At 49.5% G+C, this 21,505-nt stretch overlaps 9 protein-coding genes across 9 annotated transcripts; 5 read left to right on the forward strand and 4 right to left on the reverse strand.

Annotated features, from left to right (window-relative positions):
• Window positions 1–1,675: 1,675 nt before the first annotated feature.
• On the reverse strand, window positions 1,676–3,227 carry LTR84_003679 (uncharacterized protein; the record flags this gene model as incomplete). Its single annotated transcript, XM_064847263.1, has 2 exons — window positions 1,676–2,652; window positions 2,705–3,227. 2 exons carry the CDS (start codon window positions 3,225–3,227, stop codon window positions 1,676–1,678), a joined length of 1,500 nt encoding a protein of 499 aa, XP_064704984.1.
• An 881-nt stretch (window positions 3,228–4,108) lies between these two features.
• On the forward strand, window positions 4,109–5,944 carry LTR84_003680 (uncharacterized protein; the record flags this gene model as incomplete). Its single annotated transcript, XM_064847264.1, has 3 exons — window positions 4,109–4,157; window positions 4,210–4,749; window positions 4,794–5,944. The coding sequence occupies 3 exons, from the start codon at window positions 4,109–4,111 to the stop codon at window positions 5,942–5,944; spliced, it is 1,740 nt and encodes a 579-aa protein (XP_064704985.1).
• A 2,272-nt stretch (window positions 5,945–8,216) lies between these two features.
• Window positions 8,217–9,167, reverse strand: LTR84_003681 (uncharacterized protein; the record flags this gene model as incomplete). Its single annotated transcript, XM_064847265.1, has 1 exon — window positions 8,217–9,167. One exon carries the CDS (start codon window positions 9,165–9,167, stop codon window positions 8,217–8,219), a length of 951 nt encoding a protein of 316 aa, XP_064704986.1.
• A 330-nt stretch (window positions 9,168–9,497) lies between these two features.
• On the reverse strand, window positions 9,498–10,775 carry LTR84_003682 (uncharacterized protein; the record flags this gene model as incomplete). The annotated part of the gene is made up of 2 exons (XM_064847266.1): window positions 9,498–10,153; window positions 10,451–10,775. The coding sequence occupies 2 exons, from the start codon at window positions 10,773–10,775 to the stop codon at window positions 9,498–9,500; spliced, it is 981 nt and encodes a 326-aa protein (XP_064704987.1).
• A 751-nt stretch (window positions 10,776–11,526) lies between these two features.
• LTR84_003683 (uncharacterized protein) lies at window positions 11,527–12,656 on the reverse strand (the record flags this gene model as incomplete). The annotated part of the gene is made up of 2 exons (XM_064847267.1): window positions 11,527–12,551; window positions 12,602–12,656. The coding sequence occupies 2 exons, from the start codon at window positions 12,654–12,656 to the stop codon at window positions 11,527–11,529; spliced, it is 1,080 nt and encodes a 359-aa protein (XP_064704988.1).
• A 1,113-nt stretch (window positions 12,657–13,769) lies between these two features.
• On the forward strand, window positions 13,770–14,771 carry LTR84_003684 (uncharacterized protein; the record flags this gene model as incomplete). The annotated part of the gene is made up of 1 exon (XM_064847268.1): window positions 13,770–14,771. One exon carries the CDS (start codon window positions 13,770–13,772, stop codon window positions 14,769–14,771), a length of 1,002 nt encoding a protein of 333 aa, XP_064704989.1.
• A 936-nt stretch (window positions 14,772–15,707) lies between these two features.
• On the forward strand, window positions 15,708–16,858 carry LTR84_003685 (uncharacterized protein; the record flags this gene model as incomplete). The annotated part of the gene is made up of 3 exons (XM_064847269.1): window positions 15,708–15,936; window positions 16,013–16,486; window positions 16,560–16,858. 3 exons carry the CDS (start codon window positions 15,708–15,710, stop codon window positions 16,856–16,858), a joined length of 1,002 nt encoding a protein of 333 aa, XP_064704990.1.
• Window positions 16,859–17,888: 1,030 nt separating this feature from the next.
• On the forward strand, window positions 17,889–19,859 carry LTR84_003686 (uncharacterized protein; the record flags this gene model as incomplete). The annotated part of the gene is made up of 1 exon (XM_064847270.1): window positions 17,889–19,859. The coding sequence occupies one exon, from the start codon at window positions 17,889–17,891 to the stop codon at window positions 19,857–19,859; it is 1,971 nt and encodes a 656-aa protein (XP_064704991.1).
• A 514-nt stretch (window positions 19,860–20,373) lies between these two features.
• On the forward strand, window positions 20,374–21,411 carry LTR84_003687 (uncharacterized protein; the record flags this gene model as incomplete). Its single annotated transcript, XM_064847271.1, has 1 exon — window positions 20,374–21,411. One exon carries the CDS (start codon window positions 20,374–20,376, stop codon window positions 21,409–21,411), a length of 1,038 nt encoding a protein of 345 aa, XP_064704992.1.
• Between the last annotated feature and the right edge of the window lie 94 nt (window positions 21,412–21,505).

Raw genomic sequence — 21,505 nt, forward strand, 5'->3', positions numbered from 1 at the left:
TCGCTTGCTTACATTAGGACCCCGCCTTTTGACTGAGTGACTATAGATGCTTGAGAACTGAGCCGTAGAGCAGCTCGAACGAGGTATTGTCCCGTTGCACTTGATTTTTATGCCGCCTGCAAGGATCACAAGCCCGACGGTAATACATTGGTACATCGGGTTAGTACTTTCGTATCGTCTCGTAAGTTTGAAAGGCTTCTGTCGATGGAGGACTTTCGAGGGAGAACGACGCAAATTCAGATGGATGTATGTCTAATATCAACTTCCACTGAATAAATATGGAGCATTGCGGGAGAAATGAGGGGTGACTTCACGTCCACTTTGAGTAGGCTTTATCCCTGAACCTTGTAAGGCGTTCTGTGGTTGCCAGCGCCCTCGCCAACGAAGGGTCTTATAAAGAAGACGAGGCTTTTCCTGACGCTAAGGCGCTGTCGCCCTATAATAACACTAGTAACTAGCGCCGCTGCGTAAATGTGGCATTGCCCTGGACAATGCGTCGAATGGTATCCCAAGCAGATAACTAGAAGACCATGTCAGTTGCCTGTTGGGAATGCAATTCTTTCTTTGTTCAAGCCACATACAATAACACCCAAAGAAAAGAAGAGAAGGAATTCTTCCAAAACCATCTAGTGGATGAGGCGTGGATACCGATATCTTCTAAGCTGATATTACTGCTAATTCAAGGAACCTAATGGGATTTCGGTCCAAATCTTGCCATTGAAAGTCGACCAGTTCGTACGCTGAAGTCATTCGAAGACATAATTAGAGTAGATAAGAGCGGTATACTTCACCGAGACTCAGACGGATAGATCGAAGAGGGTGGCGAGCATAATTATTTTACAACCGTATAATCGAAACGCATTGAGAATAAAGCCGACCGCCGTAGTTATTATTCTCGATATTCGACAATTAGATTATTATTTGGTATACTATTATATATTAATCGCATCTTAATGATTTACCTATTACACTATGGCGCTATAGTTCTTGTAGTGTATCAAGCACTTCAGCGGTGTTTTGCGGCCGGGGACCCGACAGCAGAACGATCTATTCGACTGATCAGCCTTAATGTGAATATCGAGGTGTCGCTTCAACATGGACTTTCGGGCAAAGGCATTTGTGCACGATATTTCCGACTATTCTTCAAAATTCTATCAGATATCAGTGAATTGGTGTCTCGAAAGTTTAGAGAGCCTTGAAGAGCTTTGAAAGCCGCCAGCGATGAGGAACCATCCACAGCACCTCTAGACCTCTCACATGGCGAGCAAAACCACCGCTACCTATGAGAGTGTTTCATCGAACTCTTACCCGAAGTTGGCGCTGATACTCATGCTAGAGATTGCAACGGCAAGAAACCGGCAGAGTTAGCTCGAGGAGATGACCAGATCCAACTGGCAGAGTGTCTTGACGGGAAAAATGCCTCAGTGAACCGATATCAACCGACCTACCATAACGATGACATACTAAGTACGTAAGCGCAGCCTCAAAGCTGGGGAATTGGTATTCGCAGGTGAAGCACTGGGAATGCTCCTTGTGGCTTGCGAGCTCCTCACCCCAACTACGTCACTTTCATATGCTTCGAGCCAACTTGAGAGCTTAATGTACCGACTGCTAGCGACTCCCTCCGCCTAACTATCCCACGGAAGCGGTCCAAAAGAGTACTGTGGCGCGCTGGCTATGGTATTGCTGACACCTCGGCAGACTTTGGGAGGCCCACATGTACGCTGGAATGATCCCAGCAGTTCGGGTCGATGCAGGTCGAAGAGTGGGCATGGGCGCCAGCGAAGGTTGTCCTACTGCCGCACATGAGACAGGGGACCGGACCACCCAAAAGCTCGGTCTCGATGCTGCCGACATCGATATCAGATCCCTCTTGGGTTGTCGCGTCATTTCTCGTCAAGATGCTTAGCAGAAATGTGCGCACGTTGCCCCTGTTAACAATGCTAAGTGTCTTCACCACGTTCATCAGCCGTAGCACGATCCACACGCGCTCTTGACTATCAAATTCGGTCGGGCTGTCATTGCCGAAGAACAGGATCCAGAACAGGCACCACTGGGATTCATCATACCCCAATCCGCGCAGAGTGACCAAGGAATGCAGATGAGCAGAGAACTGGTCCTGCTTACGTCGATTCGCCTGATTGTCGAGCAAGGTAGCACAGATCAGCAAAAGCACAGAAATCTGTGCAAGGGACTCGTCGTTGAAGTGCCCCAAAGACCAAACCATCGGCACAGGTTTTGAGAGGAATCGATGCAGGAGCAGCAGCTCCGAAGACCCCTGCTCTTTTAGCAGGGGCATTCTCTGGACGTTCAAGTCTGATTTGAGCGTCCGCAGAGCCTGGAGGAAGGCTGAAAACTGCTTAACGCGATGAGCATAGCTGCTAGGCTGGCAGACAAAGCTCCAACATGCATCATTGTAGCAAATTTCACTAGTAATGAGGCGCTTCTCAAAGATTCGGTTCGATATTTGCCATGGCCTCGGTCGAAGCAGAAAGAGAGATCGAAACCCCTGGAAGTGGGCGACAATGGTTGCGCTTTCTGCCCGGACGGTCCACATTCTAGTGATAAGACTCAAAACCGCATTCAGCAATAGATCTGAGCCTCGTGTTTCGGGCGAGCTAATGCGGTCGCTGATAGCTCGAACCGTATCCACTGCCACTCCAGCTATACACTCCGCAGACGAATCGACGAAGTGAGCAGTCACCTTGATTAGCAAGTCCAGCACGAATTTTGCGTGCCCGCTCTAATGGTCGGGAGACTAGAATTCTGAAGGCGGTCGGGTCTTGTAATCCCAACTCGACTGCTAGGGCGAAGGGACTGCTGCCGTACTTGCGAGTAAAGTAATAGAACTCGTCCGGCCAGCACTTGAACTGCAATTGGATGTACGAGTGAACCTGGGACTCCTCGATGTGGTCGAGATGCATCGGAAGTGAATGGAAGTAATCATGTCGATATGTGGAAAGAGCATCGCAGAGGCTGAAGTAGGCCCAGGGTACCTGAACGTCACGCCTGATAGCACTGTTGGAACGAGGCGACTTCTCACTCAGGCCGTCCTTTTGGAGGATCGTGTTGCTCTTTGAGCCCAGGACGGAGAACCCTTCTCGGGCGCGGATGTGTTTGCGACGGTAGCCCTCGCGAACGATATGGCTTCGCCATTGCTTCTTGGACTGTGGAGTTGTTGCTCCATCGACCCAGACAAGGTTGGGTTTGAATGTTGACTGAGGCATCGGTTAGCTTGTAGCGAAACCCAGAGTTTGACAGACGACAAAAAAGAAAGCAGATCCCATGACACCACGAGAGGCCTCTGCAGAGGCCTCGGCCTGCGGGGAGTCGAGGGCGCTCATAAGTAAGGGAATGCCTCTGTGCTGGCACGCCATGCGCTCGAAATGCTGCCAACACTGAAGGAGTAAGGTCAATCAAACTCGCTATGGCCAAGACTCACTCGCGTGCTCTACAGAATAGTTTGCGGAGAGAAGCCAGGATGCTGCGACTGCTGCGAACCCGGACAGGTCAACCAAGAATGGTCAATGGCTGTTTTCTCGACAATGATCCAAAGATCAGTCCGTGGATCAGATTCAGGCCCGCAATGCAGCAGACCTAGCCTCGATCGAGCTTGTGTAAAAGCACGTCGGATGAGTAATTGATCAAGCGGGCTATTAAAGTCCAAACCGATGCTGTACTATACCCAATTCCATGCCCGCATCTCGTGATCTTGCTTCCCCCAGTCCTCCGTGCATGGCGCTAGCAATCGTGACATTTCCGAATCAGGCAACATCTCACGATGTGCCTTATCCGCCGGAGGGCGGCCACAGACCCCGTCGGGCTGCACAACCTTCATGGATCGGCGATGAGCTTTGAGTCAGTTGGTGATGCATCGCTGGGCGCGCTGGCTGGAGCGCTTCTCGACGCCTTCTAGCAAGCTTCCAACGCCAGCGGGACCTCCACCATGCTGGCTATATTGGCCATGAGTCCACAAATTGTCCCACGGACTGGTCGCCTAAAGCTCCTTCACAAGACGTAAGAATAGCTACGATTTACAGCACGCAGCGAAAATATTAGAGATAACATTTCTTTCTCGACTTCTTGTGCTCGTTCGCACGGTTTCGGGATGGAGGTTGGACAAAAGAACGAAGTCATTGCGACCGAAGCAAGTGCAGGTTGGTGTCCAATGAGCTTTCAATCGATCCCAACGAAGTGACGAATCTCCAGATTATCAGTTTATCACGGCCGTGATCAGCGAGGACAAGGGTGGAGGCGTGGGCCGGGCGGAGGGCGAGGGAGAGTACCGTCTGCCTACTGACGAGGAGAGGAGATCCCTTTCGGAAGTGTGTGATACTGTCCCTTGGTCCGCCTACGCCCTGTGCATCTTCACAGCCATTCAATGGGGGGCATCGGTGGGTGCGGGCACCGTGTTTTGGAACTATCTACAGTTCCCGCTCCCCAAAGACGGACCTGGCACAGGGGCTTCACCCGCTGGCACCCAGCAAACACCTGGAGCCTTGGGCTTCGGACTGCGCAATACCAACATCATCTACACCTCAATCGAATTCCTCGCCCCCTTTCTCAGGCTCTTCACTGCCTGGTTGGCCGACACCAAGCTCGGTCGCTTTAAGATCATCGTGCTGGCATCTTTCATAACTTGCACATATATGATCCTGTTAATGGTGAGCGCCATACCGGCTCTTCTTCGTGCAAATAGAACCAAGGGGCCTTTTATGCTCGCCTACTGCCTGAGAGTTCTGTCAACCGGTAGGCAACTCACCTTCTGATGATCTATTTGCTGAGCTTCCAAGCCTTTTTCGGTCCTGCCATCAGCCCACTCATTCTCGACCAATATCGGCCACCGCACGACTATGTCCGCGTCCTCGCAAACGGGCAAGCCGTCATCGTGAGCCGCAGTGCCACACTCTCGAGGATGCAATGGTTGTTCTTCGGCATTGGTGAATTAGGACCCTTCATCTCAATCGGGACCACATGGGCAGAGAAAAAGGTCGGCTTCTGGCTCGCATTCCTAGTTCCCTGCTTGATTAGTTTTTGTCTCCCAGCGATCCTCTTGGCCATTCGTCACCAGACCATTCGCGTTTCCCCCGATGGCAAAGAATTCTCCGACTTCTTTTCGGTCCTAATCATCGTGTTGAAGCGGGAGAAATTTCGCATCTTCTATCGCAGCGACGCCTGGGATGCTGCAAAGCCCAGTGTGCTACGTTCGCGTGGTGTCACAGTGCTGCGAAAGAAGGCAATAACCTGGACCGACCATTACGTCGAACAAGTACAACACACCGTCTCGGCATGTAAGATCTTCCTCGTCTTCATTCTCTACAATTTGAGTGGCGGTGGGATCGGCGTTGTGTCGTCCAGCCAGGCCTCAAGCATGATCACCAATGGGGTCCCAAATGATCTTTTCTACAACCTTGGGAACCTGACGACTACCATCTGCATGCCGCTCTTTGTTTTCGGACTCTTTCCGTTCTTGCGCAGACATGGTATCCGATATGGCCGCATTGCTCGAATGACAACAGGCTTGATATGCACGTCTCTTTCATCCCTGGTCGGTTCCATTATACAGTGGCGAATCTACCAGACATCTCCTTGTGGATATCATGCAACGAATTGCGAGCTTGGATCTGGAGTTGCCCCTTTGTCTATCTGGATACAATCTCCCATATATGTTCTCGAGGGCTTCGCGGGCATCCTCGTCTACACGGCTGCCTACGAGGTCGCGTACCTACAAGCCCCTAGCCACATGAAGTCAGCTGCCCTGGCAGTATTACTTTTTGTCTCCATCTTTTCGAATGCAATCAGTGTCGCCTGTGCTCCTGCCATATCGGATCCGAATCTGATCTGGGTCTGGGCCGTCCCCGGCATCGCAAATCTGGTTCAAACGGCATATCTGTACATCAATTATCGCCATCTAGACGAGGAGACAATGACTAGGAATAATTGAGTGCCTCTGATGAGAAGACGGTCAATTTTTGGAGAAGCGGTGAGGCTGGTCGCGGACTCAAGGACTCGGTCGTTGTCCCTTGAGCGTAGGCGTGGATACGAGCAGGGATACACGGATATTCTCAAAAGCTGCGCTTGAGGGACCAAGTTTTCATCTCAGAATAGCCAATATGAATGGTGTGTCGTGGATCAGAGATGTATTTACATAAGTTAAGCATTGTGAGTAGTGAGAAAGATAACGAGAGTTCCTCGTAACTAGGTCGGAATTAGCATATCTTTGCATGCACCTGACCGCATCCATGTAGCCTCCGAATTTCCCCGGCATAAACCTGCGAGTGACTCCTTAGGCGTTGGACTGCAAATTTATAGCCTGCCTTTTCGTTGGAAGCAGTGGTGGTGTTGACCGAGGATTTCACTTCCGCCGTACCCGCCCAACATTTGTGCGGCTCATCGATATAGGAGGCATTCATCGTGACGAGTGTCTTGTCAGACTACGTTTGGGGTCACGGTAGAAGGAATTTTTGGCGTAATAGTGGACAAGAATTGGAGTTTGCTAGGCTGAAGCTTGGAGGAGAAACGAGAATACTGCCCCGTGGGGCGGAACTGTTTATATTTAGACCCTTGAGGTGGGCAACGAGTTCGTTGGTGCAGGGAAACGGCTCAAAATGTGCAGAGCATCGAATGGGAGCACTTCGGCTTGCCATATTTGCGTGCCCGAAGCTAAAAAGTGGAGTCCATGACCAACCTGACGTGCATTATATACAAGGTAGACCCGCCTGGCCGGACTGAGAACGAGTTCATTCTCGAATCACGAATTCTGGACGGTGTATTCGATAATCAGACTGCTTTAAACGAGGATACGGCTATAAACCAGCCCACCCCCATCGCTGGGCAATATCTAGAAGTTCCATGCCCCGCGAATCCAGGAGATATTATCTTCCTTCAAGGTAATATCCTGCACCGCCCCATGCCAATCGAAGCACCTACCCACCTCGGGGTTTCGCAGGCCATTATTGTGATGCGAGAAGCTTTGTGCCATGGAATGTAGGGGAGAAGTGGATGGTATGAATGAGCGCGAGCCAGCCAACAAGTATCATATCTTGGCTCGAGGTAACACTCACTTGCCCTTTGCTAAGCCTAGTTTTGGAACGCCTTGTGCAGCCCTGGAGAACAGGATTCAGCGGGTCGCAGGCACCCAGGTCGAGGTGCCGATGGTTGATGATGGCCAAACAGGTGTTGGCTCAGTGCGAGTGATTCGGCAGTAGGAATGAGGATATCGGGGTCCCGTGTACAGCACATTGTAACGTAGATTCTTGTGCCTAGTTGAGCCTAATTAATATGTCCAAGTTGTCTTCAAGCATTTATTATGAAGTCGTTCGTAAGTGCAAGCCGTCTCTCGCACAGATACGTGATACGATGACTCAGCATTGTGAAGAATCCTCCTTCGTGCTTAGATTCTAGCGAGTATCTGGTTGTTGTAAAACAATCGTTACCACGACTAGCATCGGATATTAGTACCTGCGAAACGTCACAGTCGCAGACTTGTCCTTGCTGCTGAAGTAGGAGGTTGAGCTTTCTCCAAGGACGCTCTTCAGCTCAGTAAGATAAGCATTTGTGTAAAGAGCTATATCGACCTCTAGCTATCAGCATTTCAGGACATCTAATGCATAATACCGGTATTAGAGCCATTTTCGGGCCTACTCGTCTCGGTTTTATGGGGGTCATTGTCTACCAGCATCAGTTGACAGTCACAGGTGAGGCGAGACATCAAATCGTCTCCTTGACTAATTTTGGACCGACCATAAACTTCATTATGCTGCATTCGGAACCAGACTAGGTCCACAAATCGCAGGGGAATGATCCGCCAGGCGCCGTGTTGGCAGAGTGATTTTAAAGTATCGAAGTAAGCCTGTTTGCCAACCTTTGCGCGTCACTCGAGCGACCTAGTGAAGGTTTCAGAGACAGTAGTCCCACCCATAGGACGTTGAGAAAGATCAACACCCCACGCTGGCATGAAAGATATTGCATCCACTTGTGAGGTTCCACTTCGACCTTGAAAGGTGAAGTGCAAGTTAAAAAAAAGGTCAAGCAATTTGCACCGAGAATGACTCTTTGCTCAGCCTTGATTGTATGTAGCTGAGCTAGTCGTATTGGCATGACACGGTCAAAGCCTGAATTTTGACGCTGTTTGTTATTCAAGACTCAAACGAAGTCCTGAAGATCCCCTGAAAGTCCATGGGTTCTTGACCAAAGAATATGTCGGACGCAGCCCATCAGCTGAATTTGATGTAGAGCTCAAATGCATATTTATCTTCACCGGGCCGCTGGTTGAGGATGTGTTGGCAGAATATTTTGGACAGGCCTGGGAATTTATCTTCCGGAAATTCATCCTGTATGGTCAGCATGTTTGCCAACGCAGCATTGCAGCGGAATGCGTGAGCATCGTATGGGACACCACCGGCTGATTTAAGTAGGATTTCCTTCGCTGGTGCGCTCAAAAGGAAGTCCCTGACCGTCCTGTGGAGGAAGACAATCTTCGCACCCCAAATATCAAGTCTGCCGGCCACTTCAAGCAGACCCATACAACGCCCCACAAGCCTGCGTTTGAGCTTATGGTGCAAATATTTGGCTTTTTCGTACTTCAAGGGTTGAAATGATGATTTCAAGCACAAATATGGACTATCTTTTATTGCAAGATAAGACAAATCGCTCAGCAAGAGAGTGTTAGTAATGCTTGATTTATACCACGTTGTGTCGATAATGGGTTCAAAATCAGCAAGTGCAATTTGCATAATGATTGAGGCTTCCCGTTGGTAGCGTGGATGAATGGCGTTCATCATGCGCAGGAAAAAGTCGTCCAAGTCGTCAGGCATGTTTTGGAGCTCGTCAACGAGTTCATCCAGGGTTGCACCGTCTCGCGAGATTTGTATCAATGAGTTCGCCACGAGTCGAACCCAGAGGAACACGCCTTCTGCCCTTTCTAAGATTTTCTCAAAGATCAATGTCTTGGAAGTCTCCAGGTCATCCTGCTCAAGATTCCTGCGGAACAGACTGTTACTGTTGTATAGTGGATGACAGACAAATTCTTGGATATCTAGTGCAGTGAGATCCTCCAGTCTTAACTGCGGTGTCGAGAACAGATCTTCGTAGATGTTCCATGGTCTGCTTGATACTAGGATCTTGACATGTGAATTTGCAGTCCATGACCTGAAGAGTTGCACCATTTCTATGCGCTCCTCTTCAGACCCCTGAAATTCGTCTAGGCCGTCAATTATTAAGAGTATCTTGCATTCTGCTTCGATTTCGGTGATAACTTTGCTTATGGTGTCTTCTATTTTAAATTTGCTCCAGGGACGTGGCTTGATTGCGGGTAAAAGTGCTGCCTCCCACCTGCGATTCGGCACAGTCGAGTGGACAAGCCACGGTTTGAACTCAAAGATCTGAAACAAGAGGCACTGCAGGAGGCCTAAGTGGGATTTCTGTGCAATTGATCCTGCAGACCAAAAGTAGCAGCTTGCTACCAGAAGCTCTGTATTTTCTAGCCATCGTGCCTCTTAGTTGCCCCTCTGAAGCCCAGCCTTGTCAAGAACATGTTTTCCGATATGGTCGTCTAGGTAGCGCATCAGCGTTGATTTGCCTGACCCAGCCTTTCCACGGATCCAGAACATATTGCTTGGAACAGATCCTTCTAACCAGTCCAGATACGCACCCATAAGGAGAGGATCACGCTGGTTGTGTTCCAAAACCCATTGGAAGGTGTCACCGTACGCTCCCTTGATTTGGTTACGCCGGTCGTTCACCTCCTCAAAGAAAAGGCTTTCAATAGCCTTTTGGCGTGCAACCACGTCCCTATTCAAGAGTGGTTGGAGCTGAGTGAGTTTGTCTTGAATCGTAACAAGGGTGCTGGAAAGAGGAACCAGTTTCTTCTCAAGGGCCTCAGAGAGCTCCACCAACTTCCCGTCTGTCTTCACGCTAAAGTCGCTCAAAGCTGTCCTAATGTTCTTTTGGTCGATAGAAACGCAAGCAAGATCGGTTGCCAGTTGATCGACACTCTGTTTTATGGAATTTGACAATCGCAATTGTTCGACCAAAGAGTTTATTTGCTGGCTAAGAGACGACGTCGTTCCACCTTCCACGGAGATGTACACAAGAAGTGATGATGTGAGATTTGCTCTCACTTGCTCGAGTCGAGTCCTATAGCTGACAAGCTCTTTTTCTACCCTTAGGCTCTGAAGGGCGGCCCGCACAGTACAGAAGAATTAGTAGTCTGAAGACAGATTGTAGAGCATGAGGGGTGAGCTCAACGCAGTAGAGACAGGGCAATGTTCGCCTCGCATGCGTCTTTGCACGATCATAAATAATTTATGCTTTTCAACACAATGTTCACGGAAGAGTAGTAATAGTGTATAGTAAACAGGACTTAGTGACTCAACTTCATGGGCCCCATCCCGACGCAGTGTTTTCTTCGGCGGCGGAAGTAGACGATGGGATAGTTGAGGAGGCTTACCGGATTGAAGAGGGTTCCCAGAGCCGCACAGCTTCGTTCTGTCAAGAAATTTGATGAAATCGCTGGAAAGATCCAGGCATTGCCTGTTGGCCAGATAGAGTGCACGCTTGTAACCAGGGCCAGCCAGTTGGTCAAGGTCATTTTCTAGATGCTGCCGGAGGTGTTCAGTAGAAGTAAAGAACTGTTGTGTGAGATCTTGAAGTTTCTGCTGTTCGACGCTGCCACCTTTTCGAACATATGTCGAAGCCTCAACAACAATGTTAGTCCCAAGTTGGACAAATTGAAGTGCATTGCCGGCGACCGCAAAGGCTGAAATCGGATCCATGGACACCTTCGACCATTTGGAAGGCTGGGCCCTGATTTTTGAGGTGATTTCACGTTCACATTCGGAAAATACCTGATATTTCCTGTCATGACGGAGATGAGGCTAAGAAAAGGCCATGGTTGGGCTTTTGGTTGGAGAGTGATGGATAAAAGAGCACGGCAGGCAATGTGTCACAGCCTTACTGGACTGCAGGCTATCCCCAGGATCTTCAAACGCCAAGCCAGGTGAATTGGGATGTGGCTTGGTCATTCGCCAGGCAGCATACCTAGACTTGCTTGGACAATGTTTGAGAATGATAACAGGCTTGCAGGAAGTGGCTGCAGCAGTACATACCGCTTAATGTCAAGAGTAGTACTAGGATCAATTGTGAGTCAAGCGCTAGGATTGTTGCCAATGTGATTTTGTCACATGATATTCCTACCCAGAAAGTAGGTGACGAACGGCAATCGAAGTTACAGACGTGATCGCCCGTCCTGGATAATTAATTGTACCATGCCTGGCGGGATCTGTTCTGAGAATAGATGAGCCTCGGATCTGTGTGTTCCTTGCACCATGATAGAGCATGGATGGAACCAGCAAGTGATCACCCTCCAGACCATGTTAAGCCTGAAAGTAAACCTGCTTGCTTTGAGTATGGCTTGTCGCAAAGCAGGAGAGAAGATATGGAAACGATAATTGTTCATTTTGTACATGGCAATATCCTTGCGAATGCTGGTCCTGGAGTATCAGACACGAAAAGAAGATGTCCTATTTATTTAGCTCTTTGCTGCTGCTGGGCCTGCGACCCTGTCGTGCCAGCGATAGCTTTCATGAACTCCTCGCTCTGCATCGCATTATATGTGTAATTGTTCCGGAGATTGCGGGCGATTTGGTCCAGAAATGGCATCCTCTGCTTTTCCAACGCTGGATACGTGCCCTTGACATAGGCATCAGCCAGGGCGTTTCGTTCACCAGATCTCGAAGCGAGATCGACAAAGGACATATCCTTCGCTTGCACCTCAGTGCCTTTCTTTTCCACGATTTCATCTGTTTTCTGCTGCTGAACCTCTGCTGCGAGCTTCAGCACAGTTTCTTTCTCTTCCTCTGACTCGAATCGCGTGAGTTTTCCTTTCCGATACCGCTCGACAAGCTGCATGGGGGTTTGGTAGCCATGAGGAAGACGGTGAGCGAGGCTCTCTATCCTTTGCTGCACGCTTTCGGTCAAGCCAGTAGATGAAAGAGGGATATTTGGCCAGTCCTTGCGAAGGTCTTCGATCGACATATTCTCGCCAGGCACGTACTCGATAGGCTCTGTAGGATTGACAGGACGATCAATAACTTTGGCGACGTAGTCATTTACTAGTTCATCGATGTCCTCGGTCTCTGCGTCTTGTTCGCTTTCCTTGTCCTCTTTGCCTTTTCCACGAGACATGGCCATTCGCCTGTCAGTTTTGGGTTTGCCTCCTCGACCTCTCAAAGGTGCGTCGGTATTCGGAATACGGCGAACCTTTCCATCCTGGAATCGACCGGTTTGTAGGCGCCCGGTCCCTGGGCCAGTCTGGCGCAGAACACCTGCTACTAGCCGTGGGCGTGGGTTTTGTGTTGACGATCCTTGAGAGGCTTCTGGCTGGGCTGGTTGTCGCTGAGGTAGTTGTGGAGTTCTGGCTCTGAAGGGCTGCGCATTGGGAGATGCAGCAGGTGTACGACGAGGGAGGGGAGACGGCTGTGACCGACTGATGTTCTTCGAGCCTGCACGCGGCTGCCCGGGAAGAACTATCGATCGGAATGCAGGGGAACCTATAATGGTCAGACAATGAGAGTCGTGAGCTAAGGCACTCTGTCCATACCGTTATCTTTGTTTTCTCGAACAGTGCTAGAGGTTGAAAAAAGTTTGGGTGCCATCATGCGGACTGCTGATGGTGCTGTACAGCGGCCCTGCAGGCTTGAGCGAGCACATCTCGTACAGATGTGCTCCATGACTGTGGAATCCTATACCGAGGAAAGTGGGCTGTCAGGACAACTACCACGTCGATGTGGACACGAAACCTGTCGGCGGGAAATGTCGACGGAGCTTCAACTTGAAGTTGCATGTCTTTGGAGAAAACAGTTCTGGTTTCTTGGCATAACCAGATTTGGGGACAATGTCGTGCTGCTTTTATCTTGCTAGTTTCCCCTGCCAAGCCTCAGATTTCGAATTCTATTTGAGACCTACTGCCGCGTCACTTTCTTCCTCTTCTTTATGCGACTCGTCTTGCTACCTTCCTAATGCCTATCTTAACATGTACTTAGTTCGGTATCTGGAGATGGCTTTCGAGTGGTCAGATGACGACGTATATAGATAAAATTACTGATGAGAAGTCCAAATCGGAACTTGAGACTACCAATCACTTTGTGCAGTTAAGGGGACACGAAGATGTTGGTGGACGTCCTACTAGGACCGCAAAGGAATGAACACCAATTTCCGTCTTCGCCAGTCTTCAATGGGTGTATTGACTGTTAAAGCAATGAGCGTATCCATCTGCCCAGTATTTTCGGCTTTCCTTGGGCCAAGGTCTTGTCTCCCCTCCCGAACATGATTTGGATACAATGTTGGCCTGTATCACCCAGAATACGCCTTTTTGACTGTTAACGCAGAGAGTGAATGACACTTCACATGAAAAAGTTATTAACAGAGATGAGCTGCTTGCTCACATTTCACTCACGGAAAAAAGATTGTCCTTTTGACCTTGAATCGCGTTGCTCATGTGTCCTATCTCGCGAGTGAAGGCAGTGTTCAGGGACCCTCTCGGCTTTCAGAGGCAGTGATAAGAGTCGGTGATAATATCAGACGCCTGAATTTACCCACAAAGGGTCTTGATTTTCCGAGTTATGATCTATTGCGAGATTCAAGAATCGCATATTCGCGCAATCTTCAGTCATGACCACATTCTCAAGCTTGACTATCCATCTCCATCCGGCTCATTTCTTAGCAACTTACAAGTCATTCATCGGAGCAGCGCCGTTTCAAAATACACAATGACAGTTCCACGCTTCCAACACACCTTGACCTGCTTCCTCATTCTTATCTCACGCTGCGATGCATCGTTCCCTCAATTCATACCAGCTTCTCCGAACACCCATGTAGCGAACGCCAACGCAAAGCTGCGTGTGGCATTCGGAGACGCAATTCTGTTGGCCAGAGTGGCAGCAGTCACATTCGACCCATGTGATGAGATCTTCTTGCGATATTTCCGCCCCGAAGAAGCCGAGTTTGTGAAGAATGTCTTCCTGGCGGTTGCCAACATTCGAACTACCGAGATCGACGCCGAGAACGTTGAAAGCATTTTGTCTTCGCCGTCAGTAATTTTCCAGCTGCACGACAAGTTTCAAAACCTCGAGATAGCACTGGGTGATCATCCCGAAGTCGAGGACGAAGACAAGATTTGTGGTCGAATCTTGACTGAAACCGGGTTTGGAGTTTACGCCTATACCACGCTAGATTTCGATGACTTCGACATTGACGCTGAAGGTAGCAAGTTTTCCTGGCAATCTATTTGTGAGGAATCGTTCGAATTTCCCTTTCTCTGGGATATCGAGCTTCTTGCCACCGATCCCTCGGGACATGTCCTCGCAGGACACACTTGCGCTGGTCTGGGAGACCGTGATAGCGATTTCATGGACAGCCCTGGAGGTATAATCCTGCATGAGCTCACGCATTGGAGCTACCTGCTCGAAAATATCCCTGGCTTCTCCGACCTGATTGAAGGCGATGAAGGCGGCTTCCACCAGATCAAAGATTATTCTAACCCTGGAGGAACTCCACCAAACGGACTGGGTGCCTTCCACGCCTTACAGCTCAGAAATGTCGGCCCTTATACTTCAATACAGAACGCGGACAACTTCAAATGGTATGCGCTGTCCAAATACTGGGCTTGGAGATGTGGAAGAGTATTCAGTCCGTCGCTGAGCGACGCAGATGTCTATAAGCGTGGACCTAAGGGCGCTGAAGCTGATCCGCAGGTTCAAGGAGGGAATTGACGATCAAAGTTATGATGTTTTACTGAACAAGCTGCGTAAGAAAAAAGATCGAAAGCGGGGTTTGCTTTTTACATCTGATCACAAATTATGTATGAGTTTCGTCAATGCCTGATGCATTTCATCAACATCAAAGCTCTCGAATGTTAACAGCGGGGCTTTCGAATGCCATCATAGTCCCGGGGTGTCGCCGAGCATTACTAAGTCCACATTTCCTAAGATCTAACACGAGCAACCCTGCGGCAAAGCCTGTTCAATGATTCCCCTCCTTGCATAACTAATTCGGTCGTTAAGTGTCAGTTATGTAATCGCGGCGTCTGCTGGAAATCCCGGTCACTCAATCCACTGGCCGCCTCAACACCGTTCCCGCTTGGCGCCACTCGTAGGTGGTAGATACGACTGCGCGCAAAAGACACCATCACCCCGCCCCTATAGCGAATCCCATGCAAGTTGACAAATGAGTAAACCGTTTTAGGTACCAGAGACCATGAGTGTTTATTGGTCCATCCGTTTTTCATTGAGTGGTTCGATGGACGGCTGAGATCGTCCGCTGACAAAAATACTTATTTGCAATGCCTCCTGAGTGCTCATAGTACACTACTGCGGACTCAAGCTGGGTAAATTCCATTCTGGTAACGAGGCCATGGGTATTTGCTGACAAAAATCGAGTCCACTATTCCCAGAAAGGCACAGACTTTCTGCCACTCATGAGATCCCACTACCGCTTGTAGGAACTTTGTTTTCGACGGCATTGCGCCTTGGCAGATGCGAGCCTTGCTGACTCAAGCCACCCGTCTGTCAGATTCGAATGATAGATGTATATAAACAGACTCCTTCAACTCTCTCGGTTTTGAATAATTCACATCAACAGCTGTGTACCGCACAAGAAAACCAAGTCACCAAGACAAAGGCCAAAAGCGACATCACTTTTCAAACAGCATGGAGAAGAACGAACTCATTCTCGTTACCGGCGTGAACGGATACATCGCCAGCCATATCGCGAACGAGGCACTGGCGAAAGGCTTCCGCGTTCGTGGTACCGTCCGTACTCCATCATCCGCAGCGTGGCTTCAACAGCACTTCGACAAGACATATGGCGAGGGACGATTCTCTCTCGTCCAAATTAAAAGCTTCGATACTGATGGCGCTCTTGACCCATTCCTTGAAGGTAAGCCTCGTTCTTTCCTTTTTGACTCATGAAAATTGGTCCCAACATGTTGCTGACCTTTGATCCACGTGCACAGGCGTCTCAGCCATCGCTCACACCGCCAACACTGGCTTGTCACCAGCACCTGAACCATACATCACCGAGGCAGTCAACAGCGTGGTCAAGGCGCTAGATTCCGCGAGTCGCTTCTCAGGAATCAAGCGATTTGTGTATACGTCGTCCTCCTTGGCCGCCGTCTCACCAACGCCAGATACTGAATTCGAAGTATCATCAGAGGCTTACAATGAGGACTCTGTCAAGGTAGCCCGTGAGCCACCTTTTGATGAGACCAATATTTGGAATGTCTATGCAGCGTCCAAGGTCTTGGCCGAGCAGGCAGCATGGAAATGGGTCGCCGATAACAAGCCACACTTTGGCTTCAGTACCACACTCCCAAATGCAAACTTTGGACCTAGTTTGTCCAAGGAGCACCAGGGTTATCCTTCAACTGGCGGTTGGCCGAAGATGTTCTTTGACGGCAACTTTGCTGGTATTTCGTTTGTGCCTCCCCGTAAGTCATGTTCTCCCTTTTTTAGTTTTGGTCTCCTTCTGAGCGGACACTGCTAATCGTCTTATCACTCCAGAGTACTTCGTCGATGTGCGAGACGACGCAAAGATCCACATTGCTGCCCTGTCAGAGCCCAATGTCCCTAATTCACGCATCTTCGCTTTCGCAGCACCTTACAACTGGAATGACGTCCTCGCAATTCTTCGACGACTCTATCCACAGCGCAAATTCGCCGAAGACCTTCCGAACGTGGGACGGGATCTCAGCCGTGTGCCAAATCAGCATGCTGAGGAATTGTTGAAGAGCTTCGGCCAGAAGGGCGGATGGACGAGCCTGGAACAGAGCTTGAAGGACACTTTTGAGGGCTTGGAGTAGAACTTGATCTTTCCCTAGACTTGCTTTTTGCCGATCCCATCAAATATAGACATTCAAGTTAAAGCGTCGTCCATATTTATTTTTCATTGCATATTGTTGACTGATTAGAAGCGATGTCAAATCCAGTGCTGTCCACGGATCGGCCATTGCCAGTGAATTCACGGTGCTGGCATGGTGAAAGTGCTACATTTACCTCCATAAATGCGTAGATATTTGTGTCTGTCGCTTGACATCTTCGCCATCGAACCATGAAGTAGTTGGAAATATAACTCCAACAAACTTTGCGATCATGTTCGAGTGGTCAATCATCGTGGAGGACATCTGGTAGAGCAGCGCCCAAAGTCAATATTGAATTGACGAGAGCCTGGAGTTAAAAAGTCCCAAACGTTTGAGGTACAGTACACGTCATTTGAACCTGGTTCCTTCCCAATGCCAATTCCCCCGAGCTTTCCCTATCCGTTCTCATCCACGAGGTTAGCATATGTCCATTATGCTCTCCACTGCCATCGTTCAATGTTGCGGTGACCAGGTAGGTCGTGATCATTGATGAAACTGATTCCTCAAAACCCAGGAATGTTTAGGTCTCGAGCACCAGGTGGCGATGAACCCAATGCAACCTTAGGGAGCTCGCCGAAGTCGGTCGCAACTCCCAACCTCCGTCAGACAACCCCATCGATGGGGAACTATACGAGACCATCAAGTAACAGAATCGATGTCTGGCATGTTTTCAATCAAGGACCCTTTCCTTATTCATGGCTAAGCTGTAAGTAGAATATGGGTACCTAAAACTCTGGTGTTCGTGGTGCCCTTTCAGCTGTGCTGAGTGGAATGACAAGTTACCAAGATCAGTTAAGATCTACGAGAGATTATCTTATCTGATGCAGATCATGCTGGGCGTTCTGGCGATTACTGTTGTGACTTTTGTTCCCACGGTGCTTAAGAGAGGCGGTGGAAGACCTTTCAGCAGTGAAACTATACTTGCAGAGGCCTTTATCCATATCTAGCCTCTAAAATCTTCTCTGATTGTGCCATGGAGAGCGTGCCAAAAGACCGTCCGAATGCTCTACCCGTATCTCAAGCCTCGAACGAGCATCGCCCACTTGAAGAAAAGAGCATAGAGAGCATCAGCTTCCGTACAGATTCCACGAAGCCTGTCAACTTTCGAGAAGCAGACGCAACAAAGGTCCGTGAGGTACAGCAGAATGGAGTCAGCCGGATTGAAGCATTCTCTCGACTCTTCGGACGCACCCATCCCGTCGCTATCACTCTTTACTTCTGTATCCTCGCTGTCAGTGTTGCCTTCTCTCTTGATCAATCTACCACTGCAGCATATGATGTCTATGCGACAGGAGCATTCAATCGACAATCCTATATCGGAACGATCGAGATCGTGGAGGCCATCATAGTGGCTGTCTCAAAACCATTCATAGCCAAGATTTGCGATGTCTTTTCCCGACAAACAGCCTACATCCTGATTCTGGTGTCCTATGTTATTGGATATATCGTTGTTGCGACCTCCACCAGCGCGGCTGCACTTTGTGTGGGTCGAGTGATATCGTCTACTGGCCAGTCCGGCTTCGATCTCATAACGGACATAATTGTTGGTGATCTAAGCCCACTACAATGGCGTGGCTTCACCTCCGCCATGACATCGTTTCCTTTCCTCTTCCTACCATTCGTAGGGTCCAAGATTCAGGCGAGTCTTTGCACGGGCAATACCGATGAATGCTGGAGATGGGGTTTTGGAATGTTCTGCATCATTGCACCCGTTCTGGTGTCACCCATCATCATCACCCTGTTCTATGCGGACCGACAGGCCAAAAAAGCTGGAGAATTGTCTTTTGCAGCCAGTCGTCTTGAAGCCAAGAAAGCACAGGAGGCTCAAACCATGCAAGTGCAACGGAGTAGTCTGAACAACCGCTTCACCACGTTCGGCAGATTACTCGACGAGATTGATATTATCGGACTGCTGTTACTGGCATTGGGATTCGCATTGATTCTCCTACCTTTCAGCCTTGCACGTGATGCTGACGGCGGATGGTCGAATCGATCCATGATTGCCATGATAGTATGCGGTTTTGTCATCCTCGGATTATTTATAATCTGGGATGTTAAATATGCAAACTATCCCCTCCTGAACAAACGGGTCTGGCACAATAAAACGTTCATCTCCGCTGTCATCATCGATATCTTCTACATGGTCAGTGGGAATGTTCGTTCCACATACTACACTACATGGGTTTATGTGATCAAGCCTTGGAATAATTACGAGTGGGGCAACTTCGTCGCTATCACCACCGTCACTCTAACTTTATTCGGCCTCCTCGCCGGATTGTACCATCGTATTTTCCACAGGTACAAAGCCTTGCAGCTGTTTGGGCTTTCACTTCGAGTCTTGGCTTTAGGACTCACGTACTGGGCCGTTGGATCGAACGCGAGCGCAGCAGCCTTGGTCTTCTCCCAGCTGCTCAATGGGATGGGTGGAGCGATGTCTGTGGTTGGTACACGAGTCGCCTCCCAGGCCTCTGTCCCTCATCAGGACTTGGCCAGTATCATATCTCAGCTGGCTCTCTGGACCCGACTGGGTTCTTCTGTGGGCTCCGCCATCTCGTCGAGCATGTATACCAACACGTACAGGGCGAATCTACTTCGTGAAGGCCTTACTGCAGAACAAGCGACAATTTTCTACGGAAGTGGGACAAAAGCACGTGCACAATTCGCCTGGGGCAGTGAAACCCGCGAAGCAGGAATTCGCGCTTTCACGAAGACTATCCGGCCTATGTTCTTGACAGCGCTTTGTCTCTCGGTGATTCCATTGCTTGCTGGACTTGTCATGCCGAACTACTATCTGGGGCGCACTCAAAACGTTGTGGATGGGACCACCAATGGTGGCGCTGTGATTGATGAATTCCAAAATGAGAGACATCGTGGTAATGATGGGGCGGTAGATCGAGTTGATCACCAACAGTCCTGGCTCCAAAGGCAATGGCAAAAGCGCTGAGCAGTGCGCCTCGGATAGATATTTGTCTCTGATGATATAAGCAGAGTACCAAGATGATGCTACAGATTGAAACGATATAAATACTTCTGAATCAATATTCTCGATTTCCAACCTAGCTCCGTTCATACTCGCAAGGACTCGACTTTATTCACACCCATCTCGGTAGCATACCTGGGTCTCAAGTAGTGAGTATCAACGTTTTCCATGCTGACATATCGCCCATCAAAATGTGGGGTTCGTGGCTGTTGCCTTGGATATGACCAATCACTGCGAGTCTGGCGGGATGACCTGCAGGGCCACCTTGGACGGCTCGCTTCTCCGAAACAGCTGTATCTCAGACTTGGATTGACAAACCTCTAAATCTGCTTCATCTTGTTCACTCATGGACTCAGTATATTGAACTCTTTCCAAAACCGAGAAAAGAGTGGATAGTGAACAGTCTGCAGCATCTCACTGATACCACCTGCGATCACCCCTCTCACTGCCATTAACTTAGACTCAGCCCATTACGACAATGGCCCAAACCCTCCTACCAGCATCCATAGAATCACTCGCCACGGCTTCATATTCTCTATTCGACGAAGTTGAAGGCCATCCGGTACAGCCCATTGTCACCCCAACCACGACGAGCAACTTGCAGCTTCACTTGCTGGGCAGAGTTTCCCCGAAATCTCACTATGCCCACAACCGATTTGTAAACACCTACTCGACACCATCGGCACGATGGGCCGCACTAACCATACGTGATCCAGCCGCGACTGACGCTTTCATCTATGCGGTGCGGACAACCAAGATCTATTGTCGACCGGACTGCCGCGCCCGACTCGCGCGGCGGGCTAATGTCGCGTTCTACGATAACGTGCACCAGGCCAGATTGGATGGATACAGGGCTTGTAAGCGCTGTAAGCCGGATCCAGTATCCCGGACTGCCACCGAATTCCCAAAGTCATCGAATCCAACTGCAAGCGAAGTCCCAATCGCTTCAGAGCAGCTTCAGAATCAGAGTTCGAGCCACGAGCAATTCACCGACACAGAAGACGCACGCACGAAAATAAAACACGCGGTCCAAATTATCCAACAATCCGCACAGCAAGGCTCGAAGCTGAGTCTGTCGCAGCTCTCCAAGGAAGTCGGCTGGAGTAAATGGCACTTACACCGCGTCTTCAAACAATTACAGGGAATGACGCCGCGAGAGATGGCCGACGGGCTTCAACCGATGAGTAGTCGAGGTGACAGTGTTAGCGAGAACTTCAGGACAGATCCCGTTCCACGAGAGGACGATCTACCAGTACTGTGCAATGGAAGCGAATGGATTGATTTCGAATCAACAGATGGACTGTTCTCATTGCCTCCGCCGCCCCTGACGTCGCTGCTGTCCACGCCGTCGACCGATGATGCACTCACGCCGATCGCTTGGGGTGACGAATTGTCGTATGATCCTGTACTTTTCCACATCGATGCCGCCAAGGACCAGGAAACTGAATTGGATGGCTTGTTGAATGATTTGTTCCCAGAGTTGTTTGGGGCACATGGGTTGGCGGGTGGAGGCTGAGCAGGAGCACAAGCGCAATGATATTCGTGTTTTCATCTTCCGTCTCGACGACGAATCTAAACCTTTGTGCTTATCTCGTAGGGCTCGCAGGGCT

This window comes from Exophiala bonariae (genome assembly GCF_035927105.1).
Source record: "Exophiala bonariae strain CCFEE 5792 chromosome Unknown scaffold_17, whole genome shotgun sequence".
Lineage (NCBI taxonomy): Eukaryota > Fungi > Ascomycota > Eurotiomycetes > Chaetothyriales > Herpotrichiellaceae > Exophiala > Exophiala bonariae.